The sequence below is a fragment of the Anas platyrhynchos genome, chromosome 1 (assembly GCF_047663525.1).
Source record: "Anas platyrhynchos isolate ZD024472 breed Pekin duck chromosome 1, IASCAAS_PekinDuck_T2T, whole genome shotgun sequence".
In the NCBI taxonomy this organism is placed as follows: Eukaryota; Metazoa; Chordata; class Aves; order Anseriformes; family Anatidae; genus Anas; species Anas platyrhynchos.
In genome coordinates this window covers 147,545,346-147,563,085 of record NC_092587.1, presented here as the reverse complement: position 1 = coordinate 147,563,085, position 17,740 = coordinate 147,545,346, and the positions used below count along the sequence as shown (strand labels likewise).

The following is a 17,740-nucleotide window of genomic DNA, read 5'->3' as shown; positions in this document are numbered from 1 at the left end:
ACAAGTCAGATACGTTCCAAGTATTCATGGAATTAGAATAATTCAGTAAATTATCCTAGGAATAAATAGATATTGCCAGTACCACATTCCAATGCCTTCTGAATGACACTTAAGATTTTAGCTTCTTACTTTTTCCTGTAATGGTGCAAGAGCTCCTGTGTGAAGGGGAAGCAATTCTATGTTGACTTTCAACAGCCATGTTTACTTACATTTGCATGATAGAAGTATACAAAAGAGCAGTAACAGCTTTATACCTGGCATAATCCCTGTTTACAACACCGGCAATCATTTTTACATCATGGATGTGAAACTGAGGAACATTCTCTGAAGTGCAAGCACAGCTGAGATTTCACTAGCACTGAAGTCAATACATGCTGCGTTTCCACCGATAAAGGCAGAGAAATCGTATGAAGGAAAAAAAAAAAAAAAAAAAAGAATTCCTCCCAGAGCCCCTGACAAGATTTCTGGTACTGCATATAAGCTGCCCACAAGCTTTTGCTACAAAAATGCACTACACCAGTTATATGTACTGGAAAGTAGGAAAAAAAAAGTAAAAAAAAAAGTTTGATGTGAGTCTGTTTTATTGAATTGCTTCATAAACTAAGAGAACATTGGAACCTTCTCCCAGGGATTGTGAAGTTCTGGATTGTGCAGACGTGCCTTGGCAACTGCTCACTGAAATCAGACCATCATTCATCAACCTGCTGCTGCAGACAGGACAGGTACGTACCAGGTGTTCTGCTCCAGCAAGTCCTAAAAGTTGCTCTCTTCTTTCTCCTTTCTCTGACAGCATTTTCAAAAAGTAACAGAGAATAGGAATTATACCAAACTTTTCCCTGAAAGTGCGAGGTCTATACAGTCCTTTTTTTCTGTTAACTATTATTCCTGAAACTCCTACACAAACATCATCATCTTAAAATAAATTTCATGTTACAGTGTAAATTAGGTTTGCTTTCAAAACAAGTGGCTATTAAAAAAAATTAAAAATAAATAAAAAACAGCTTTACACAGAATGTAAATAAGCCAAGAAATCTTCACCTACAAAATCCCCATTTTTAGACATATAAATGTTATTAAGAAAACAAGAGTATTTGCTGCAATAAAAAGTACAAGAGTACAATACTCTGTAATCAGAGGAGGTCCTCTGAAAGTTCAAACATCAGGCAAATGTTTCAGCATTTTCACTCCAGCTTTTCCTTTTTGTTGAATGCTGTTTTTAATGTATGTTGATTACCTAATCAGCTTTATATGCTTTAAAAAAAATGTATATATACATATACACCTATCCAAACAGATAGACTTTTTGTTACTGAAACCCTTTACTAGTCTACATCAGCTCATACATCTACCTACAAACCTTGTCTTCTATTACTCCTTAGACATCATGCCTGAAATTCTCTGCACACCTCCTGAATTACTTTTTACCTGTTTATAATATTTTGAGTAAGGGACCTCCAAATGCTTACACTAACTATAAGAGATAAGAATAAACTCCCTCTCAATTAGCCTAACATTTCCCAATTCTTTTTACAGCAATTTTTAAATGAACGCAACCACAAAAAGCATTGAACAAATAGCTCAGACAGAAACTGGTTCTGTGGGATCAGCCCCAAACCAGTTCTGTTTGATACCTTGTATAACAAGAACTGACGTCTGAACTTCTCTCCCTATGCAAATTTAATTCAGTTATCTAGGTGTAAAATCAGAAACTGTTTCATGCTTTTCAAGAGTTAGTTCTCACAACAACAAAAAAAAAAACATACCAGGCACATTTGAAAAATATATTTATTTAATAATTTAATATATGTATATATATATATATATTGAAATAGACATTTGGAAACTCATCTCATTACTGAAATAGCTTATGGAACTAATTTTTGAAAGGTAAACCAAAGAGTAAAAGCCTCACTCTAATGCTTGATGATTTAACTGCAACTATAATGGGTAAAGGACATCGTTACAGTTAAGTAAACAATTTGTAGTTTAGATATATTAGTAAATATTAGTTCATTAGCACCTCAATATGAAGTTTAGGTTTCATTGTACATTTACTTATAAAAAGAAATATAAGATCAATGCAATATCCTAAAACCAATGTGCTACTGAGGCTACATGGAGCTTAAAGCTAAAAACAGTGTAAACAAGTTAAAACACTACAAAGAAGGTTTATAAATTACTGAATTATGTAGCGTATGTAATATATACAATATCACTTTTACAAAAGCATGAAAGTGATTGCAAATCAATAAATAAACATATTAAACAGTAGAATTTCCATAAAATACTGAATCATTGGCTCCATTCTGAACCATAGAGAAAAACACTATCAGTAGTTAGGAATTCTCTTAGAAGAGATTAGATCTCTTCTGAGACCAGTACGTGAAGTAAAAGGCTTACATTATTTATCTTGTGGCTTCTTACTCCCCCAGCAGCATAGCTTAGCATCCTCTTGCTTCCACAACAGTATAACAAATCTTCCTCTAATTTCAAAACAATCATTGTGTAACCACAGGTTTAATAAGACATGAAAACACACAGAAAAAATTAAGAAAACACATTATACCCAAGTCCAATCAAGTCAACAAGAATGCTTTACTCTAAGATTAAAAACTATTTTAAATCAAGTACTGATTTTCATTCTTTGGGACTCCCTCCTTCACCGACTCTGTTACCCACAGCTCAGATACAATCTTAAATTTTTTCCCCAATGTTCTCCTGAGTGCTTTCATTTCTTCTACCCGAGAATGATCTTCTCCTATAATGACATGGGAGACACCTTCTTCAAGGCAAGAGACTACTTTTGCCCCATAAAAACGGAGCTCCAAAGCTCTAATTGATAGTCTTGTTCCGTGGATTTTGGTTCTGGGTTCATTAACAACAGCATAACAGTCCACATAAATAGTGTTTCCTCTGAATATACTGAGTTGACAGCTGTTCCATGAGTAACGTTCTTCTAACTCAGCAATCACGTCCAAGGGCATTATTTTATTATCCTTCATTCTTGAGAATACTTCCTTGAGTTGTGCAACATCTGTATCTGCTGTGTAGCTGTCTCCATAGCAATCATACTCACGAGCAAAATGTTCTTTAGTGTCAGGAGACATGTGAATCATAACGGCTGGCTGCCAAGGCACAAGCATTTTGGACTGAAAACACTGCAGAAGCCACTCTGCCTTCACCACATCATATTTGTTGGAAGCAATGATGTTTTTCACTCTGACATTCTCAGCTCCCGCGATGACACAGTAAGTGTCTGGTCCAGGGTTCTGTACCACACTCCCACCACATTCGGCTATTCGGCTTTCCAGTTCAGATTTGGAGTGTTTTCCTGTACCTGTCATAACACAAAACTCTACATCTTCAAACACATTTGAAACCTTGTTTACATTAGAAAGATCAGGAGCTTTAAATTGCTCGGCTATTCCGATTACCTTCTTCACCTTCGATACAGTTTTCCTTTTCTTCTCTTGCGGCTCATCATATTCGTCAATATGAAGGTGCTTGGACGCCAGCTTCCCTTCTGCTCTACTTCTGAGATCTGTGAGCATGTCCAAAGTCATGCATTCATACCATTCTTTGTCCTCTCTTATTTTCTCAATTCGGGGGAATCTCAAGGTACAGTCAGTTTTGTACATATCGCTGTTAACAATCTCAGCTGCCTTGACCTGAACGATGACGGAGTTACAAGGTTCAATGTACACTTCAGGTTTTTCAATGCCACACAAAATGTTACAGGGAGGGTTCCTCCTATGGTAGGGCTTCCAGTGTTTAGCCAGTTTCAAACCCAGATCATGCAATTCCTTCATAGTGTAGCCAGAGCCAATGCGACAAATAGAGTGGAAAACAGTAGGTTTTTCGTTTGGAGCGGGAGTCTCTGCAATCGCACACAGAAAATGAGACATCATTCCACCACGTAAGCCCTTTCCCCAGTAACCACCAACTATCAGAAGGTCGAGCTCGTCCATCAGCCCATTGACGTATTCCGGCTTGATCTTTAACCAGCCTTCCCCACGTTTGTCAGGCTTGTAGGTGGACATGGGATCTTTGACCATAATCCCTTCCTCTCTGTTATCAATTGCTTCATTTAAAGCATCAATTACTTCTTTTCTCGTTCTGGCAGTTTTTTTATGTACGACATGTATCCTGCCTGCTACTGGGGTAAATACATTGCTTAAGATCTCGTACCTTTTGCTCAGTGCTTCATGACCCAACTTCTGATCATTAACCATCAGCACATCAAACACACAGAAGCAGGTCTGCAGATCAGAGTCCTCCACCATTCGTTTTATGTCAAATTTGTTTCCTTTTTGCATGAAGGTTTGTGTCTCAGGATTGTAAGCCATCATTTCGCCATCAAGAATGCAATTTTGTATGTTGTCTTTAAATACTTTATGAATAAATGGTGTTAATGAGCCATCAAGGGGGGAAGCACCAAACTGCTGAGTATAGTCAAACCCATTTCTGGAAAAATATTTATACACATCACCATCTTTGTGCATCTGTATACGTTCACCGTCCAGTTTAGTTTCTATGTAGAATGTCTGGTTATTCATTTGTTTCTCAATTTGCTGGACATCGGCAATAGCAGCAAGCATAGGCTTAAAGGCAGAAAATAACGTGATAGAAACATCGCTAAGTGAGACAGTGGGATCATGCAGTTGTCTACAAACTTTTTCCAAATCTGTCGTGACATTGTGCAATTCAACAGCATCGGGATGAAAAATGGAAAATATAGTTTGTTGACTAATACCCAGTTTTAGATCCTTTATAATCATCCGGATGAGCCACTTTTGCTCAAGCGCTGTGCTCTGGGTAATTAACTGAAGAAGGCTTTTCTTTAACTGCCCCTTGTTTCTAGCAGCATTATTGTTAGCTATGGCATCTAACAGTTCGTTGACCTGTTCCACTGTCAGCCTGCCTCGTTTGGGGCTCCTAGGTTTTAAGACAAAGTATGCAATCATGGCAAAGTCTCCAGCATCCCCACGCGAACCGGCAGGCGTCCTGTAGTTTAAAAGTTTCGCAGCGTCCTTCCCATCTTTGGGCAAATTGAGCAGCTCGATGTACAGCTTGGCGAGCATGGTTTCCTTAATCCCGTACGCCATCCTCTCCCTCTCCAGCTGCGGGAGAATGAGCCGCATGGCCGGATAAAACGAATCGGTGACGTCCTTCTCCTTCTGGTGAAGAGCGTGGTGGAACTTTCTCCACGAGTCCAGGAAGTCCTTGAAGTACTTGGTTTTCTCCGGACGGGTCTTGCAGGCCTGCATCCGCTCCAGGGTGGCGCACAGGTCCGCGAAGGGCACGTGCGAGGCGACCGTCCTGTGAGGAGGCGGCTGCGGGGAAGCCATCCGAGACCCTTCCTCGCTGAAACGGGAAAATGTATATATATATATATATATATAAATATAAAATATAAACATAAATGTATCAATATAGTTGTGGAGGAACGAAAATTTAAGGTGTTTTCCGTGAGGGTTCTCTGGGTTCCTGCGGTTCCTGGTTACGGCGCAGCGGCCCCCTCACCTCGACGCCCTCCCTCCCCCCCCCCCGAGTGCCGTTGCCATGGCAACGCAACGGCCCCGCAGCGGAGCGCGTGAAGGCGTCGCCGGGGGGTGGGGGGGGAAGGGCGTGAAATAGGGAAGGGAGAAAGAAAAGGCCCGCCACCCCCGTAGGGGACCTACGTGGAGCCGGTGAAGCGCCGGTGAAACCTGCAGCCGCGGCGGCCGCCCCTCGGCCCTTTGCTCCGGAAGGGGAGGAGCGCGGCGGCGGTGTCGGCCGGGGGCTCCCCCCCCCCCCCTCCACACACGCAGTGGTTCGGTCCGACGCGGAGGGGAGGGGGGAGAGGGGGAGCGCGGCGGCCGCGCATGCGCAGTGAGCGCTGCCGCGGGGACGGCGGCGGGGCCCCGGGGCGGCCGGGCCCCGTGAGGAGAGGAGAGGAGGAAGCGGAAGCGGAAGCAAAGGCAGAGCCTGAGCCGGAAGCGGAAGCGGTGGCGGGCGGCTTCCTGCCTGGGCAGCGGCGGAGGTCGGAGCTGGGGCCGCGCTCGCCCGGGGCTGCGGCGGCGGCCGCGGGAGGATGAGGCGGGTGCGAAGCCGGGGCGCCGCCAGCGGGGCGGGGGGGCCCTGGGGAGCCGCCGGGGGATGGGGGGGGAGGCTGTGGGAGGCTGTGGGCCGTGCCCGCTGCTCGGCTCGGGAGGTGCCGCGGTGACTGAGGGTGCGCTTGGGGGAATCGCTGGAGATCCGCGGTAGGGTGAGGGGGAGAAGCATAGCGAGAGTTCCGCGGGCTGCGTTTTCAGTTATGGGTGGGCACCGCTCGGTGTGGAGCTGTGGCAGTGCGTGTGGTGGGAGAGGTGGCGTTCTGCTTTCAACAAGCGGCCTGCGAGGTTCTGAGGCTGGGTTGTCCATGCTCTGTTTTTTCAGTAGGCATAGATACTTAATAAGGGGTAGCTACTTTGTTGGAACTTTCCTATAAGAGTTTTTCTTGAGATCAGCAATTACCTAAAAGGAGGCTTTAGCGATGCGGGGATTGGTCCTAAGCACCAAGTGTTAAGGTGAGAAGAGTTGGCCTTAAGTTGCACTAGGGGAGGTTTGGGTTGGATATCAGGAAGGATTTCTTTACTGAAAGGGTTGTGAGGTACTGGAACAGGCTGCCCCAGGAACTGGTTGAATCACCATCCCCAGAGGACTGGAGGACTTCAGAAAATGCGTAGATGACATGCTCAGTGACATGGTTTAACGGTGGGCTTGGCAGTGCTAGGGTAAAGGTTGGAGCAGATGATCCTGGAGGTCTTTTCCAAGCTAAGTGATTCTAGGGTTTTAGTACTAAGAAAGTGTAGTTTTCCTGTCCTTATTAAATATCTTGTAGGTTTTCTTTAAGACAAGTGTCTCCTGCGAATCTCACTTTTGATAGCTGAGGACTGTTGCTACTTAAGAAAGTCTTCTGATGTATGAGTAAATGTAAAATTCGTGTAAACCTAATCTATGTTTAGAGAAGGTGGTGGAATGTGGCGTGCACAAATCTCTCAATTTTTTTTCTTCTGTATTCTTAAAACCACCACATTTGTTTCAAAACTGTAATGAAATCTTAAGGGCTGCAGTGACTGCTAAAACTTTTTCAAAGCTATTGAAAGAGAGCAGCCTTAAACATCTGAATGCTTTTCTTAAATGTAACTTTAAGCATGCAAATACGCAGACTAAAAGTTAGCTCTAAGGAGGCAGCGTAAATCTAACATAACTTGATTATTATGTGCTATGTATATTTTATATGTTATATTTGTAGTCCAGGATACTTCAGCGTGGTTCTCGAACTTCATTACCAGCTGGTATTTTCAAGTTTAACAGCTCTTTCAAGGAAGAGTTGAGCTTGACAGGAAGAGCTTGAATATGGTATGCATGGCTTCATCCTTAAAGCAGGTGCATAACTTCTAAGGGTACTGGCTGCTAGCACTTCTTAAGCTTCTGTAAAATAATTGAAGACAAACAGTGATTGCGTGTTTAATTGAAAAAGCAATTTTACTCAAAGTTCCCAAATGGAATTGTCTTTCAGGCAGAAATGAAGCACGGGAAATCATCACGTCCAAAGGTAAATTTTTTATAATGTGATTAGTGTGTGAAATTAACAGTTTTAATATTAAAATGTAGACAAAGGCAAAAAATTCAACTAGATCTGTGGCAGATACAAACGTAATTTCTAGTGCTGTTCAAAATGAGTGGGTGATTGTTCCCATGCACTTAAGTTTAAACTTAATGTCCTTATCAACTGAAAACCATAAAAATTTAAGTGTTTAAAATTAGCATTAGGGCACAGCAGAATGATATTAAAACATCTAGATCATGAACACTTTTTTTTTTTCTCAGAGTTTTTGTTGTCCTGAGTGATTTATATTCTGAGTAGTTGCATTAAGTACGGACTGTGTAGCTCATCTGATAGAGCACAGAGATCTGGCTGTGGTGATATATCCTGATCCCGGACTGTGGGTTCAGCAGTGGAGATAGATACAAGGATGTATGCGTGTTCCAGAGATTGAGGCTCAAGATTGTCGAATTTCTCTTCTGCTTTGAGATGCAGCACAGTTCTGAAGCTTTATAAACAGAATTTGTCGTTAATGGTCTTTAAGGAAGGTGGGTTGTTTGAGGCACAGCAGCACTCTGGCAGAGTCTTACTTTCAGTTAATTCTGAACATTGACTTCCATCTAGTTGCTGTTCTTCTGTGTTAAAGGTTTCTGTCATAGAACTTTGCATTTCAATTCTTGTCGTCTCATAAATTTACAAGCATCATCAATAAGCTTGGAGGAATTACTGTCATTCACAAAGGCTAGCATCCCTAATATAGCTATACCAAAGGGATAGGAAGAAGCATGAAGCAGTTAGATGCTAGACAAAATACTTCTGATTATGCTTGTGGCTAAGAAAGCACCATCTGTGAGGGGAGAGCAGAAGACCTGGGTTTATATAGTCTGGAGAAACTGAAGGTAGGTTACATGGAGGTTAATATACACTGAACTAGAAGTAGTGAGTACGGTACTCAATCTTTCTTGCTGTTTAGTATTGGGAAATATTTTCCAGTAGCTAAGAGCAAGTAGCAGCTTATGTTTAAGTTTCCATTAATATAAAAGTTATCTATGGAAACATCTACCAGATAAAACACTGACTTACTGACTTACATGCCAAATTAAATAAAAAAAAAAAAAAAAAAGAAAGGAAAACCACCTTCCTTATACTTTTTTGTATCCTTAGCTATGAACGGGATTATGCACTTGACTCATAAGAGAGAAGCAGCAATATATTTATTGATGCAAATAGTGATTTAGTAAAGCTAAACGAGGTCACTTCATTGTTTCCTGCATACAGGCATACAGGACAGGGTCAGACTACAAGCTTCAGGGAAGCCCTCACGTTGAGTCATGAGGTTCAGAGAAGAGGCCCTTTTGCTGTCCAAACTCCAAAGAGTCTAGATACAACCAGATGCTATCCCAATCCCAGACTTAATGGTTTCTGCCTAAAGGATTATATGCGTAATCAATCCTTTTTATCACTTAGCTAAGGCTGCAAAGTTTCAGCATGCTTAACAAGTTACTTGCAAAGTTTTAACTAGCTCTTAATGAGTATCTGTTGCAGGTAAGGAATCTCTTGATCTCAAGGAGTAACCTTGAGAACCATCCCTGTTCAGGGGGGAGATCATGGCATGCAGTCTGCTGCAATACAGGAAGGTCAGCAGGCTCTGGGCTGTCCCCTGTTTATGGGGTAAGACGATTGACTGCTAGCCATATTTGCACACCAGCCATATGTGGTTGGTGCACGCTTCATTAGCTCTTGGATCTATCTCCTGCAAGGCCACCTTGAGCCCAGACGCGTTCATCACGGCTGCCACCAATGGTTATCCCTCAAGAAGGCTTACAGGTGAAAAGATCAGGTTAAGGGGACAGGGCAGAGTGCACCACCACAGCCCCTAGCTTAGTTTAAATAATCAGCAGTAATAAAATACTGTTACTATGTGTGCTGTAAAAGGGGATCAACCTTAAGAAAGAATGCTTTTTGAGAGGTTAATGTTTTATCTGGCAAATCAGAAAAGGAAACTCGTGGAGAAACCTAGTTTCTCTAGCTGAAACAGAAGGCCTGGCATTGGCCAGCTTGCTGACTTCCCTTGGTTTCAGTATCTCCATCTGTAATACAGGGATGATGTTTCATGCCATCTGTCTGCAGAGCTGTGATACTGCTAAACTTCTAATAGTAGAAGGCATTAAAAGTGAGATTATCCTTTTAAACAGTTGGCTGTTCAATATTAACTAGTCATATTTGCAGGTGACATAGAAAATAACTTTAAAAGGTCTTATTTTTGAAGAGGTAAAGGGTACCTGCTTCTTGCCATAGCTGGGACATCTTAAGGATGGCTTATAGACTTCTTCATGTAGTCTAGGAACAGTCTAGTCATGGCTAGAAAAAGAAATGTGCTTTTCCAGGTCTCAGGTGCACTGTTTTTCAGGTTGACTAGCTCAGACATTGAAGACCAAATATGTTCTCTTTCGCTCACTTTCTGGCATCCAACTAGTCACAGAATATAGAGATACAAGAGAATTGCAACATAATTCAATATGGAATTTTTGCATCAGAAGATGTTATTCTATAAAGTGTTTGAAAGATAACCTTACTGAATTAAAACACAGATATCACTCCCTGTATACAAAAAGGATGTGCGTATGCTTTAAATGGAAGTCTCTGTATTCTACTATTCAGGTCAGAGAAGGTGTATTTAGAAGGCTTGCTACCTTGGACTCCCCAGAAAGCATGGCTTGTAGCTTTCTTGAGAATGAAATTGTGTTCCCTTAGTCTTTTCCAGATCTGTGTGCATGTTTGAGAAACCATAATTTTCCATGCTGGTGATCCTTTAATTGCTGTTGGAAGGAGGCAGGCAAGAACCTGGAAGAAACTTGCATCTTTGTTCTCTCACACAAAAAAGCCTCACATCAGGGTGTGAGGTAGACATGATTCAGGCCTGGTAGCAGATGAAACTAGTGAAGTTTCACGTAGCTGGGAAGAAAAGCTGAATGGTCAAGCAGTTGTTCATTAGTGCGGGGTAGTCAGCCTTACTGAAATATGTTAGGTGAGTGTGAAACAATTAAGCATAAACTACACCACCCCATAACATGTTGAACACAAGCTATATTTCTACTGAAAGCTGGCTGAAATACCCTGAGTATGTGTTGGATTTGGGTTTTGTTAGAAAAGAATTGAGTTTGATCTATGAAGTCCTGAGTTTTATTTTCACTACATATTTGTAGTCTGGGTTGAATTCTAGTTGTAGGATACATTGGCTTTTCTCTCTGGTAGAAAAGCGTTTATATATACACACATAGCAGCAGTATGTCAGAGTTGTATAATACTCAGTAGTATTGCCCTAGAAAATGGGAAGCTGTGCACAAGGGAAGCTAACGTGGCTTATAAAGCCATCAGAGGATGTCTCCAAATACAATCCATAGTGTATGTGGGATAGCCATCTGCAAGACTTGTAATCATCTTACGTAAGATTTTTTTACGAGTCATTTTTAATGATGGGTCTATTTCTCTTCTGTGAACTGCTTGTTGAGAGGTTTTTTGGACTTTTCATTTTGTAATGAAGTAATAGAAATTGAATAAGGGCGTAAGAGAAGTGTTTTTATTGTGGTTATCAATGTTAGCATTCTTGGTCTTCAGTGTAGGAAATGTTTGTCTACGTCATTAGGGAATTCTGTTGGAAATTGAAATACCTACTTCACATCTGTCCTAAATGGTTCACAAGAATTAAATTTCTATACAGACAATATTTGTGCACACTTGGATTTGGATATTGAACATGAATTCCTCATACAAAAAAAACCAAACTTGGGATAATTGATCCTTAAGCTACTTTAAATTTCAATGGTTCTGTATTTTGAATAGATAGACTGTATAAAAACATAATTTCACGTTGCATTTGGTGAATATCTGAGTCTTAAGGTGTAACAGATTTACTTATATATTTGTAATTGTGTAAAGCAGAGATGGCAGTTTTTCGTGGTATTTTTGCTTAATTGACATATTTGGGGAGTGCAAAGGCTGTGACTACAGTGGTGGCCTTTTATATCGTGATCCACAGAGATTTAATCTGTTATCATTGAGCACCACTCTCCTCATTTAATGGTGCACATGTTTGTCATAAGTCTCTTCAGTTTTGGACTATGTAGCAGTTGTGCTTTCACTGATCAGAGAATAATGCAGGTAGCTGACTGTTCTCAGTCAGCTGTGTGATGACAGTTTTGTCATTCAGCTTACTGATCTGTTATTCTAAAACTTGTAAGTCAGAACTAATCAAAATATAGCAAAACTTCTGTTATAAATGTAAGTACAGTGTGGGATCTTGGTGTCTCTTCTGATTGTTTTGCATGTCGCTCTATAATCACAGTTGATTGGGGTTTTGAAACACTCAAAAACACTCAGTTTTGAAACTACTGAATGATAGCTGACCCTGTGTGCCTTGTTAGCCTTGAGTGGTTGCGGAGTGAAGTGCATAGGCTTATTGAATATTCCTCTTGGCCTTAATCGAGCTACTTTTGTTTGTGCTCTCTGAATTATAGATTTACTTTTGAGAAGCTTGAACAAACTAATCTGTATGTTTGCTGCCTGGGTCAGTAGGGATGACTGAGGGAAAACACTTCATGGTTACACTCAACCGATTTTTTAGAGCCACTGTTGGATATTACCCATTTGAAATAATGCAAATGTGATTTTGGAAAGTTTCAAAGACTTGTCTTTACTTTTCTACCTGTTTTACAGAACTGTATGTTTTCCAAATTCCAAAGGAGTTTCACTCCAAGTTTGACACTTATGCTTTTTTGTAATGTTGACTTTTATGTAATAAAATATCACTTCATTTTTTCCCTCCATATTTATATGTCTTTTTTTTTTTTAACAGGATTTACTCGGAGTAAAAGATTACTGACTACTACAATGGAAAAGTCATGGATGCTTTGGACCTTTGTTGAAAGATGGCTACTAGCATTGGCTTCCTGGTCTTGGGGTCTCTGCCGTATTTCTCTTTTACCTTTAATAGTAACTTTTCACTTGTATGGAGGCATTATACTACTCGTACTAATATTTGTGTCAATAGCAGGTATATTATATAAATTCCAGGATGTGCTGCTTTACTTTCCTGAACAGCCCTCTTCATCACGTCTTTATGTTCCCATGCCTACTGGTATACCACATGAAAATATCTTCATCAAAACCAAAGATGGAGTTCTTCTCAATCTTATTCTGCTGAGATATACAGGGGACAATGCAGCATATTCTCCAACCATCATTTACTTTCACGGCAATGCAGGCAACATTGGCCACAGGTTGCCAAATGCTTTGTTAATGCTGGTGAACCTGAAAGTAAACTTAATCCTTGTTGATTATAGAGGGTACGGAAAAAGTGAAGGAGAAGCAAGTGAAGAAGGTTTGTACTTAGATTCTGAGGCTGTGTTAGACTATGTGATGACTCGGTCCGATCTTGATAAAACAAAAATTTTTCTCTTTGGCCGTTCCTTGGGGGGAGCAGTAGCTATTCATTTAGCTTCTGAAAATTCCCATAGGATTTCTGCCATCATGGTTGAGAACACCTTTCTTAGCATCCCACACATGGCCAGCACTTTATTTTCTTTCTTTCCAATGAGATACCTTCCTTTATGGTGCTACAAAAATAAATTTCTGTCCTACAGAAAAATATCTCAGTGCAGAATGCCTTCACTCTTCATCTCTGGGTTGTCTGACCAGTTAATTCCACCAGTCATGATGAAGCAACTTTATGAATTATCCCCAGCTCGGACTAAGAGATTGGCAATTTTTCCTGACGGAACTCATAATGACACTTGGCAGTGCCAGGGATATTTCACTGCACTTGAACAGTTCATCAAAGAAGTAATAAAGAGTCACTCCCCTGAAGAAATGGCGAAAACATCATCCAATGTTACAATAATATAACTGATACTCTTCTTTGGGGTCGGGGGAGTACCTGCACTGTACCTTGGTTTGTGAAAAGTGGTGAAAGAATGTTAATTTTTACATGTGTGTCATGTCTGTACTTGCTTAAAGAGTGAAATTAAAGTTGGAAAGGTCTGATGCTTTATTAAGAAGTTCCAGATAACTTTTACATTTGCAGCATTGTAAATGAACCATTTTGTCTTTCTCATACTTTTTTGATATGTCCATATAATCCATTTGTTTGATATGTACAACAGATGCTATTAAACGAAAAAAAATGCTACAAGAGTAGTACAGAACATATTAGTTTAGAACAGTGGGAGGCTTCAATGCTGTATGTGAGCTTTTTGGACAATCATGGTTAGCACAATGATTTGTTGTTTCTCTTAGAGTTTATTTAAAGTGTGCCATGCATGAGATAGTGTTTTATTCCTTGAAACTTTATATTATGCAAGATGGGAAGTCTTTAATGTGCTAAATAATATAAAATAACATTAATGTTAGAGTATACTTACAGGTATACTATCCTCAGTTATTACTTTTTTTAATGGTTATGCATACATATATAGTTCAAACTGCAACTGAGGAGGAAAAGACACTTTCCCTGTTTTCATTTTACTGTTTGCATTTTAGCGTTGCCCATAAAGTTGTATGTGCCTAAACATGGCTGGTGGATTTTGCCCAGACGATTTCTTCACAGAAAATAGAAGTAACCCTCAAAAAAAAAAATGTAATTTAACTTCTAAAGCTCTTGTCCACCCCAAGCTCACATCATTAACTTACAGTCAAACTATTTATTGCTGTTTCTAGCCCGTGCACTTGAGGTGAGATTTCCCAGGCAGGATGGTGAGTGTGATAGAGGGAAGTATCACACAAGGTAAAAGTATCCAATTTGTGTTTGGGTTTAGGCTGGTTTAGTTATAAGTCTGTGCCCTTTGATTTATTTATGCTACTTAAAGAAACAAATAATTACCAATGATCACATGATTATAGAGTAACCTACAGAGCTGTTATAGTGAGGATAATATTTGGCAGACATAAGTTTTTTCATACTTTTATCCATCTGCTTACAAATCTTTTACAGTGAAAGTAGCCTATGCGTTAGCAGTAGAACTGAGTTTTCTTATACTGAGACTTTTGAAGGTAGCATCACACCATTTCAAACCAGCAATACTTAAATTGAGAGCTTGATTGTGACTGAATGGGATTTTTTTTGGCTTCAAAGGGACCTAATTCTGGGTAGTTATATCAAAGTTACATGGTATTAGTTCAGTTTATTGGAGTGTGTTGTGTAAATCTCTTCTACAGGTTTAATTGCTTATCTGCTGCAGCTGATAATTTGCCTCTTCAAAATCCTTTTATGGGAAGGAACTGTGGAAAATCTTCCACAAAACCTGTACAATTCCCCTTCAGAATGAAATTTTTAAATGATTTTTTTTTTTTTTTTTTGCAATGATGCCCTGATTCAGAAAAGCATCTCAGCACACGCTTAAAATCTGTTTCCTTATGGGGACAGTAGTATTTTAAGCTTGTGCTGAAGTTCTCTTATTGAATAAAACTGCTTTCCTGAACTGGTGCTTTTATAGTTATGCCTCCAATTTACAGGTTTACTTTCACTTATGTATTGTCAGAGTTGAAGGTAGGGTGATAAATCTTTTACTACAAAAACTTAAATGTGGTCTTTTTATTTTCTTTTCATAAACACAAACACACCAGAAGTTGCTGCTATCTCTGGTAAGTATCTTTCATCATCCTACTACTAAGGTTTGTTTACAAACAATTGAAAAAGGTATAGGAAAAAAAAAAAACACTTTTGGACCTGTAGACTTAAACCATGGTAGACAGAGCATAGTTTTGAATCTGAGTGAAACTGAAACCATTTCTGATGTTTAGTGGTGATATTGGGTGGGGACAAGGTATTGGTGTAGTTTGGATTGGGAAGGTTGGAGAGAGGTGTCTATATAGCAAGAAGTTGTTAATAGACATAGCATTTCCTTTCTGTGATGTATCCTAAAACAGTACTAAGTTCTTCCATCATCTCTAATCCATTGTTTCAGCTGTTTCATATTGCTTTAGAATTGAGGTGGAGGGATAAAGGAGAGACAAGGAAGGCCGAGGGCAACCATTGCTTTTTCTGAAAGCAAGTTAACAAAGCCAAAAAGTAATTACTTGTTGGAAGCTGTGTGCAGATAAATAGTTGTTTCAGAAATTGTCATAGTTTGCCATTAAACACCATTGTCTTTCATTAAATGTGGATTTCCAAAATAACAGAGGACGTTTTACCCTGCTCCGCACTAATCAAATACATTCAAGAACCTCACACAAAATCACTGCCAGTACCCTTCCAACCTTCTGTATTATGTGGCACTTCTGTACAAATAAAGTATTCACATTTGGGTCCACAGTTAAGTCAATGTCAAATGTGTGGCCTTGGATTATGGAAATCAAGAGCTTTTCATAGTGCACTGTGTCTAAACATTACTTTTGATTATCAAGCCATATCTTTTCACTGTAGTGTCTGCAGGACCTAAAAATGCCTGGTTTTGCAAAGTATCAGGTATGCTCTCATCATATATGCATACTTAATGTGGTTTCTTCCAGCTTCCACATAAGCACGTTTTTGCTTCTCCCTTAATACATTGGACACACACATTTGTGGCTGAATACCTACTCTGTTTTTTCATTGCTTTGGCTGTGGAATCCAGTGAAAGAAAAGAGGAAGGAAATAATTATGCAAATTTTCCAATGCTGTAAATATGATCTGAAGGAGGGAGAAGGGGGAAGAAGCTTGTTGCTGACAAGACTTATTTTTGTTTTGTGGTCTGTGATGGCAACCTACGGTTTGCTGCTGAAAGCCATTTTCAGACTGTACATTACAAGAATCAGTAGTAACAGCTTTAAATTGCCAAAAACGTTATGATTGCATTGCATTTACTCCAATTAATGCTGTTATATATTTTCCCATACCAGTTCTCCATTTGTGTATAGATGTTTCCTAAGTGTTTGTCCTGTGTATACATACATTTCTAGTTTGCAAAGAGGAAGTTGACGTATTTTTACAGGTTTGTAAGAAAGCCTCTTGGCTTGAATATATTCTTTAAAGGAATTGTCTCTTTTATAAGAGGAACTTGCTTAAGGATTTTTTTTTTTTTTTAAAGTTGGAGGGAAGGGTCAGGAGTTGAACTAGAACAGCTGTAGCTGTAGAGTCCTTGTGAGGAATTATCTAGTATGAGACCTTGTGTGCGTGGTTTTAATTAGTTGAAATACTTGAGGCTTCCTACTGACCCAAGTTTACATTCCCAGTGTTTGCTTCTGAACTGTGAAACGTAGAGTGATTAACTGTTTTCAGATGGGGAGAAAAAAAAAAAAATTAACTGAAACAACTGCCCTCATGTCCATTTCTCAGGTAAAATTAGACATATAGCACAAATGCATTTGGTCAGCTATGGACAATCTCTCAGTTGAAGGGCAAATGGATTAACTATTTATATCAGATATGCATATCAGCGAGTCTTAGCTAATCACTTGTGTCACGTTGGATGTTCATAGTGAAGAATGCAAGGCTGAATTGAGATTCCAAGGTATGGTCTCCTAATAGCAAAGCAATGCTGGCATACCTCCATTTGTATTTCATAATTTAATTCTTGAGAAGTATATTTTTATTTTTGTTAATGACAGGTGATTTTGCTAAGGGCACTCCTGCCAAATACAAAATCAGTGCCTCCTGCATGTAGTGGGATCAGCCTGGTGTATCCAGACCAGTCTGGATCCACTAACCTGATCCACTGTCAATTAAGAATAATTTACAATACCATCCTGCTTGTATAACTTAGAGTAGAATTCACAAGAGTGTAGATAGAGAAAGTATATATTCAAGTTCTAAATGACATATTTTGAATTCAGAAACACTCGCTGAATAAATGATGCAAGCTTTCTATTTGATTTTTCTTTAGTGTATAGTTGAAGGAAAAATGTCTTTTAAAGTATTCTTAAGTTTTGTAGACAAAGCATAAATGTAACTGTATATGTGCTAATTGTGGCAAAGTTTTACATTCCCATCCTAGTCTGGTTTTTACAATAAAATTAATTTTACAAAAAAACACACTTTTCTATTTTTATGTACTGACATATGCAATAAATTGATACATTAAAAGTGCTGTTAATGTCTTATTCTAGTTTGTGGAATGTCTTTGGTATGAGTACAGGGGTATTCTTGTGTGCATGGTATCTTGTCAACCTCAAGCTATCAATTTCAGACGCTTACAA

At 39.5% G+C, this 17,740-nt stretch overlaps 2 protein-coding genes across 5 annotated transcripts; one reads left to right on the top strand and one right to left on the bottom strand.

Annotated features, from left to right (window-relative positions):
- Positions 1-1,767: 1,767 nt before the first annotated feature.
- On the bottom strand, positions 1,768-5,887 carry LIG4 (DNA ligase 4). The gene is made up of 2 exons (XM_027444054.3): positions 5,682-5,887; positions 1,768-5,364 (listed from the first exon to the last, which is right to left on the bottom strand). The coding sequence occupies exons 1-2, from the start codon at positions 5,864-5,866 to the stop codon at positions 2,619-2,621; spliced, it is 2,931 nt and encodes a 976-aa protein (XP_027299855.3). The 5' UTR covers positions 5,867-5,887; the 3' UTR covers positions 1,768-2,618.
- ABHD13 (abhydrolase domain containing 13) lies at positions 5,884-16,848 on the top strand. 4 transcript variants are annotated; one of them, XM_027444073.3, is made up of 3 exons: positions 5,884-6,022; positions 7,544-7,579; positions 12,426-16,848. In XM_027444073.3, exon 3 carries the CDS (start codon positions 12,461-12,463, stop codon positions 13,472-13,474), a length of 1,014 nt encoding a protein of 337 aa, XP_027299874.1. In that variant the 5' UTR covers positions 5,884-6,022; positions 7,544-7,579; positions 12,426-12,460; the 3' UTR covers positions 13,475-16,848. The 4 variants fall into 4 exon arrangements, with proteins under 4 accessions (XP_027299874.1, XP_071888194.1, XP_027299866.1 ...); XM_072032093.1 differs by having other exon boundaries at positions 5,901-6,082; positions 7,548-7,579; XM_027444065.3 differs by having other exon boundaries at positions 5,901-6,082.
- Positions 16,849-17,740: the final 892 nt, after the last annotated feature.